The sequence below is a fragment of the Gymnoscopelus braueri genome, assembly GCF_963280865.1.
Source record: "Gymnoscopelus braueri genome assembly, chromosome: 23".
NCBI classification, from domain to species: Eukaryota; Metazoa; Chordata; class Actinopteri; order Myctophiformes; family Myctophidae; genus Gymnoscopelus; species Gymnoscopelus braueri.
In genome coordinates, this window is record NC_137625.1 from 37,365,440 (window position 1) to 37,373,075 (window position 7,636).

The 7,636-nt window shown below is 38.0% G+C and overlaps 1 protein-coding gene across 1 annotated transcript in view; it reads right to left on the bottom strand.

Annotated features, from left to right (window-relative positions):
* atxn7l1 (ataxin 7-like 1) overlaps positions 1-3,113 on the bottom strand; it is a 77,628-nt gene extending 74,515 nt beyond the window's left edge. The window contains 2 exon segments of the mRNA XM_080421203.1: positions 1,944-2,018; positions 3,007-3,113. Of these exon segments, the coding sequence (XP_080277329.1) occupies positions 1,944-2,018; positions 3,007-3,088 (157 nt within the window). The 5' untranslated portion in view covers positions 3,089-3,113.
* Positions 3,114-7,636: the final 4,523 nt, after the last annotated feature.

The following is a 7,636-nucleotide window of genomic DNA, read 5'->3' on the forward strand; positions in this document are numbered from 1 at the left end:
TCTCTTCTGAAAGTCAGGGCAATTTATTTCCAAGATTATAAGCACACTGGGCTGTCTTTACAGGCGTTTTAACGATGAGTTATACAGCTGCAGGTAGCAACAGAGCTCTTCACACAACCTCTCCTCAAACAGAGTGTCTATTTTTCTTTTCATGTGCAGTCAGTATACTTCAAAGCGTACGTCACAAAACATGGGAGGCACACGGAAGTCCATGCAGATATGCGCTGATGATCGATGATGAATGCTTATTTATTAAATGACTTGTTCCTTAGCGTCCCTACTCTGGGGCAAACATTCGGCAGAAATAGCAGGACTACAAGCTCACAACGCAACGCTATTTTGGGTAAAGATTATAGTGTAGATAGAGAAAAGAAGTGGGCCTTGTATAGAACCCTGGGGGATTCCAGTCAACTAAGTATACTATATGGTTTAAGTGCTTGACTGGTGAGAGGAGTTCTTTTGGCTCTGTCTGTAGGGGAATCGCTCCCACTCACAGCTCAAGGGCACACAGGCTTACACACACACACACACACACACACACACACACACACACACACACACACACACACACACACACACACACACACACACACACACACACACACACACACTATAGTAACAGTGTGACACCCACCCGAGCTCGACTTAATCCTGAACATTTCAGTCTGACCTGACACGAATTCAAAGAATAAACAATAATAATAACCCCAAAAAAAAGACGAGTTAGCACAGCTTTTCGTTCTCCCAAACTGTAAGAGGGCTAATCACTCTCTCAGTAATATTAAAGGGCTAATGCACTTGGACAACAAAAGATGGCAGTCCATCCGCTCTGTTAAGTCTGTTTAATAGTTATTTTCCATTACTGAGAGTGATGACTGACATAAAAGCACAGAAGAAGGCTCGGTGGACAACCATTTTTGAAGCCCAATTCAAATTTAAACACTTGGAACAACTGAATCATTTCAAAAACGTTGTCAGCCTGACACAACATCTTCAGACCAGCCTGTCATTGGAGTCTTGTCTGGTGTGAATGGATGTCACGCTTGAATACACTCTATAGTGCGCTCACAATCACAAACACACGCATGGTTACACAACAAGCACACACACACACACACACACACACACTACCACACAGAGAGGCATAGACACTTGCACGGCAACATGAAAGAACATGCATGTGCACACGTCACGTGATGCTGTATTACAGTATTACCAGTACCACTGCAAAAAGGATGGATCATGTAATAGACCATTCCAGAGAAGTTGTTGTATATGATGTATTGTGCATGACATACTGTAGCTTCAGTACAACCAAACGTTTTACTTAAACGTGTTTGAGTATCTTTGTCGGTGGGTTTTTCTGCAGACATTCAAACTTCAAAAGAATTCCCATATTTTATTTGAGCTGCTCTACAATGAATCAAAACATTATAGGCTATCAAACACAATACTGACTAATGTAATTAACAATTCCTGGAAGGTGGGTTTCTTTTGACAGAAGGGAAACGCTTCAGGCAGTTTCCTAAAGTATTCTGGTGCCAACTAATGAATTTGCGAGACAGAGGAAAATCTCTGATTTATCTTTGAGTTATTTTCAGTGATAAAAAGTACAAACATGTATCATAACTGACATAAATCAGAATCACAATATCCGTTCTCTTGTTAACATCGTGAAGACCTACATTTTACTAAATTAGCAAGCACCAGAATACAAACGAAATATGGAGGAAGTGTAATCAAATATTGTTCTTATAAATTGTCAACCAGCTACTTTAAACAGTATCTCAATTTATTGGCATAACTTAAAAATAGGAAATTGCATTAATAATCAATAATATAGTGTAGTTTACTTTAACCTACTTTAACCTGCTGTCATTTAAAGTGCAGTGTATGTAAACAGCCCAGGAATTGTCAACAAATTACATGACACTTAATCTTACCTTGTTTCCCGAGTTTAGGGGCTTGGTTTTGGCTTAAAGTCTCTCTCTCAGTCTCACTGTTTTCCAAGGACGGGTCTGCATTCCAATAAGCAAATCAAAAGAAAAGCAATATCAGAATTAACAAAACAAAAACACCTAAACTTTAAGGCTCCATGCAGAAGGAACTTTCAGGCTCCATCATGCATGGAGCCTGCCTTTAACACTAGTACTCACATGTTTTACTTAAGTAAAAGTACCAATACTGCAATGTAGAAATACTCTGTTACAAGTAAAAGTCCGGAATTTAAAATTTACTTGAGTAAAAGTACAAAAGTAGTATCAAAATGTATTTAAAGTACCAAATGTAGAAAGTACTCATTATGCAGAATGTCCCATTTCACAAATTTTCAAATGAATAAAATGTATTAAAATCTTTTGAAAATAGCAGATCACAATGTGTCACATCGTGAGCAACGTTATGATCATTACAGGTTATGTTCACTATTGCAATGTTATGATCAATACAGGTTATGTTCACTATTACAATGTTATGATCATTACAGGTTATGTTCACTATTACAATGTTATGATCATTACAGGTTATGTTCACTATTACAATGTTATGTTCACTATTACAATGGTATTATCACTACAGGTTATGTTCACTATTACAATGTTATGATCATTACAGGCTATGTTCACTATTACAATGTCATGATGACTACTACTATGTTATGACTCAAAGTCTGCAACTGAAAAAGTGTGTTGCATGTGGCAGCAGCACAGCAGCCCCATTCCGCTTTTTACGACGCGTTGGCTGACTGTGTGAGCTTGCAGATCGGTTAAGTTGTTGGCGAGCGACACCGTCGTACGACGAGGTCTAACTGGAGGCTTTCTGGTGACAGTTTGTTTGACAGATCGTGCATGGTTGGCGGCGGTGGACTGGAGACTCTCAAGTCACTCAATCACAGTTGGACAACACGCCACACTTTCTCTTCTAAACAAAAACACAAACAAACAAACAAACAACAACAATAACAACAACAACAACAGCAGAGCTGTCAACGGGCGGGACGTCACTTACTGTCGACGAGACTGACGAAGGAAGACCAGGGTTCGCACAAGAACGTATGCGGACTTGGTGCTTGGCGATCCAGTGTCGCCATTGCTGCTGCTGGTCCTTCTCGCTCAGCGTTGCCAGGTTGTGTGAGAAAAATAAGCAAACAAGCCCAAAAGAAGCCACATCATGAGCACTATTTGAAAATAGCCAATCTACAAGCTCACAGTGAGCTTGTAGATCTGCTATTATTTTTTTTAAATAAAAAAATACTCTTGGGATATTTATTGAAACATTGTAACAATACAAATCTTGTGGGTCCCCCATGGCATAAATAATTTTCAGATGGGGGGGTCTGAAGGTGTATCTTTTAGGGCAGTTTTGAAAGTGAGTAGGGTTTTACACTCCTTTTGGAGTAAATCATTACACTTTAGAAACAACAAGCCCAAAAAAACGCAACCACCAATATTTACAAGCGACTTCACAGAAAAACAAGCCCAAAGTCGCTTATGATAGTCGGACATGGCAACACTGTTCTTGTTGCTTTGCTGAGGGTTGCTTTTTTTTGCCCCCCCACCTCTATCTCGCCTTCGCACGCAGCAGAGATCTGAGAGATCCCATAGACCGGCGGGACCGCCGCGCTGTGATAGGCTGGTTATAGTTGTTTTGGTAAAAAGTTTCACCAAAACTTTTTAACTACTTAAACTCCATATGGGTGACCTTTCACCCAGCTTTCCCCACAATACCGATGATGGGGTTTAAGTGGTTAACGTGATTTAAAGATCATTTGAACGATGCATAAAACTATTTTCTTTATCTTTTCTTTTCTTTTTGGAGTTTTTTTTCTTCTGTATTGTGTTTTTTGCTTATGTTTTATGCTTATTTGTTGATATGTAGGCTACTATGTGTGGGTTGTATGTTTTAAAAACAACTTGTAAAATCTGGGGAAAAAAAAAAAAATTGTTTCTTTTTGTGCTCCTTACGCTTTAAATATGCCGGTTGTAAGCTTGTAAGCTATTGCGGTTCTCAACCTGTGGGTCGGGAGTCGGGACCCCCAGGGGATCCCCACAAGATTGGGGGGGGGGGGGGTCCCCAGATGACAGTAAGGTGACATTTAAAGGGATATTTCATTTTCAAAAAACTTTGGGTCATTTTATCGTCTACTCAGGCTTTTGTGTGCCCCCCAGACAGTTTTTAAGTTGCTTGATTCAGTATTTAGATATTTGATATTCATCAGACACGCCCCCTCGTGTTTTTTCGATAACTTTTTCATTTATTTTTAATATATATTTTTTGAAAATTAAAATAAATAAATACAATAAAAAATATAAATTAAATAAATGAAAAACGTTATCGAAAAAATACGGCCTCACGTATTAAGAGGGCAGGGTGAGTCACCAGAACCAAGGACGTGTGTTTTTGATGAATCTAACATGTTAAAAATGGAGTTTGAGGTTATAATGGGTTTGTATAGGGAGTTTATATAAGAGGATGTGTCTGATAAAATGAATACAAATATCTAAATACTACATCAAGCAACTTAAAAACGGTCTGGGGTGCTCAGAAAAGCCTGAGTAGACGATAAAATGACACTTTTTTAAAAAGTGAAATATCCCTTTAAGGACTTTTTAGACCTTTTTAATACCAATCTATTTTTTTTATGAAAAAAGACAATTACTGCATCAAAAGTCATCAACAAACTAGGCTATATAGGCCTATTATAAAAACTGGTCAAACATTAGCCAAATTGTCAAATATAAGAGAGAGGCAAACATTTTGAAGAAAGCCAATCTACAAGCTCACAAGTTTGTAGATCGGCTGTTTTCACAATATTAAAATATCTGTGGAACCGAGTCAAACTAAATTTGATGCCACAACTCCTACAATTCCTTGTCAGGGTGGGGGGGGGGTCCCTAGTTCAAATAGGATTATTTTGGGGGCCACGGCCTGAAAAGGTTGAGAACCACTGAACTATTCAAAACAATTTAGATGTTTTTGTGGCTACCAGCCAAGTGGAAAAGGTGTCAGAAATAAAACGCTGGTTGGTTGTTGGTAAAACTAATAGTTTCACCAAACTATTTATCTTTGTTAATATGTTGTCCCCTTAAAAGAAGTCACAAAGAAAACTCTATCTCCTCTAAAGAAGCAGTCTGATCTAAAAGTATCAATACAGCGATGTAGATATACTCTGGCTGTTACAAGTAAAAGTCCTGAATTCAAAATGTACTTGAGTAAAAGAACAAAAGTATTGGCATCAAAATGTACTTAAAGTACCAAAAGTAGAAAGTAGCCTACTCATTATGCAGAATGTCCCATTTCACAAGTTTTCAAATGAGATCTTTTGAAAACAGCAGATCTACAAGCTCACAATGCTTTGCGATGCGAAGCATCAGCATTGTGAGCTTGTAGATGGCTGTTTTCAAACGGCCTAAATATAGGACTGAAATAATGAATGCATGTTTTGTAATAATAATCCAAATCTACAAAGTAACTATAGGAACTAAAGTTTTCAAATAATTGTTGTGGAGTAAAAATACAATATTTGCCTTTGAGATGTAGTGGAGTAGAAGTAAAAGTACCTCAAAATTGTACTGAAGTACACAGTACTTGAGTAAATGTACTTAGTTACTTAACTTACTTTACACCACTGCCTATAAACATTGTTGTTGATTGACTCGTTGTTTACTCGCATCGGCAATTGCATTGACAACCAGCCAATCACAGCGTGAGCGCCCCTCCGGTATATGGGATCTGAGCTCTGCCAAAAAACGAAGGAAACGAAACGAGCAGCAGGGCACGTGACGTCACTGTCATCCCGGTTCGGTTCATCTCGGCAGTTGTCGGCGTGGTGTGTATTCCTGCACGCAATGGTGGAAAGTAACTAAAGTACATGTAATCAAGTACTGTAGTGTACTTAAGTACAAATTTGAAGATTTTTTACTTTACTGGAGCATTTTCAATTTTCAATACTTTTACTTTTGGCCTACTGCAATAGCCCTACATCTCACTCCACTACAATTATTGGAAAACGTTTAGTTACTAGTTACTTTGTGGATTTTGATCATTATTACAAAACATACATTAACCACACCACTTCAGCCCTATATACATTTTGGTCATTTGAAAATAGCCGATCTACAAGTTCACAATGCATCGCAATGCGAGGCATTGTGAGCTTGCAGATTGGCTATTTTCAAAAGATTTTAATACAATTTATACATTTGTGAAATGGGACATTCTGCACAATGAGTACTTTCTACTTTTGGTACTTTAAGTAGTTTTTGATACCAATACTTTTGTACTTTTACTCAAGTACATTTTGAATCCCGGACTTTTACTTGTAACATAGAGTATATTTCTACATTGCAGACTGCAATGTAGAAATATACTCTGTTACAAGTAAAAGTTCGGGAAAGTATCAATACTGCAGAATCTGCAGTATTGATACTTTTACTTAAGTAAAACATGTGAATACTTGTTCCACCACTGAGGGCATGCAGGCATCCCAGGACCATGCAGAAAGGTCAAAAGTGGTCTTTTTCTTTTTTTTTATGTATTAAAAAGGTCTTAAAAGTATACTTGGTCTTTCAAAAAATAAAATAATAATAATAATATTTATTTATTTATTTTTATTTTGTATTTTAAATTTGACCAAAAGACCAAGAAGATATGATTTTTCGAAGATCTAGACTCCTATCCACTTCCTTGTTAACTTAAAACTTAAAAATTCTGTATCTCGGCTCCTGAGTACTTTTTTTTTCTCAATGAAAAATCTCTGGCAATAAACTGCAAAAAATCTGAAATAATTCTGGCAGTCAATGTGTTAATTGTCACTTCACTGTCAGCTGGGCACCCCCCCCCTCCCCCCAAATCATGTGGGGACCCCCCTGGGGGTTCCGACCACAGGTTGAGAACCACTGTTCTATGTGAGTGACAGTCTTTAGAAAAACTCAGTTGTGATCATAGGTTGTGATGGACTATCGTAGCCTATACTACACAGCACTGCCCTCTTGTGGCTGGAAATGGAGATGCCCACTCAAAAAGCGAAGCGTTATTTGCGAATATGCTATCTATCAGCATATCAGCACAATCAAATCATAATATCTATATTATTTAATTAATAAATAAAATAGAAGCAAAATCAGAGAGAACCCCCTTGAGTTTACTCTACTATGTCATGTCCAAGCCAACACAAGTTCAATAGTGAATTTGATTAGTGCAAAGCAGCCTTCACTTGATTGATTGATTGATTGATTGATTGATTGATTGATTGAATACTTTCTTAACAGTTTGCAAAGACAAGCACAGGTAAGTAGGCTACAGTTCATTACAAGGTCTGCTAAACCCAAGAAAGCCTATAGGCGTGTTTCCATTGAGGTCCTTTCAATGAATTGAGTACAGACAAAATTTACAATGCTATGCAAAACATCATATAAACATATAAACAGAAATCAAAAAGAAAAATATGTACAGTAAACAGTTGAGAGGGGGGGGGGGGGGGGTAGGGGCCAGGTTCGAATTGCAGCTACCTGTAAGTGCTCCTTTAGAGCGGTTTTGAAGGAGAGTAGGGATTAGTAGGCCAAGCAGTAGCTTGACCAGTTTGTTTTGGGATGTTTGGAGCCTTGTTTTTGAGGCCTTCGTGGTGCATAATCGAAGC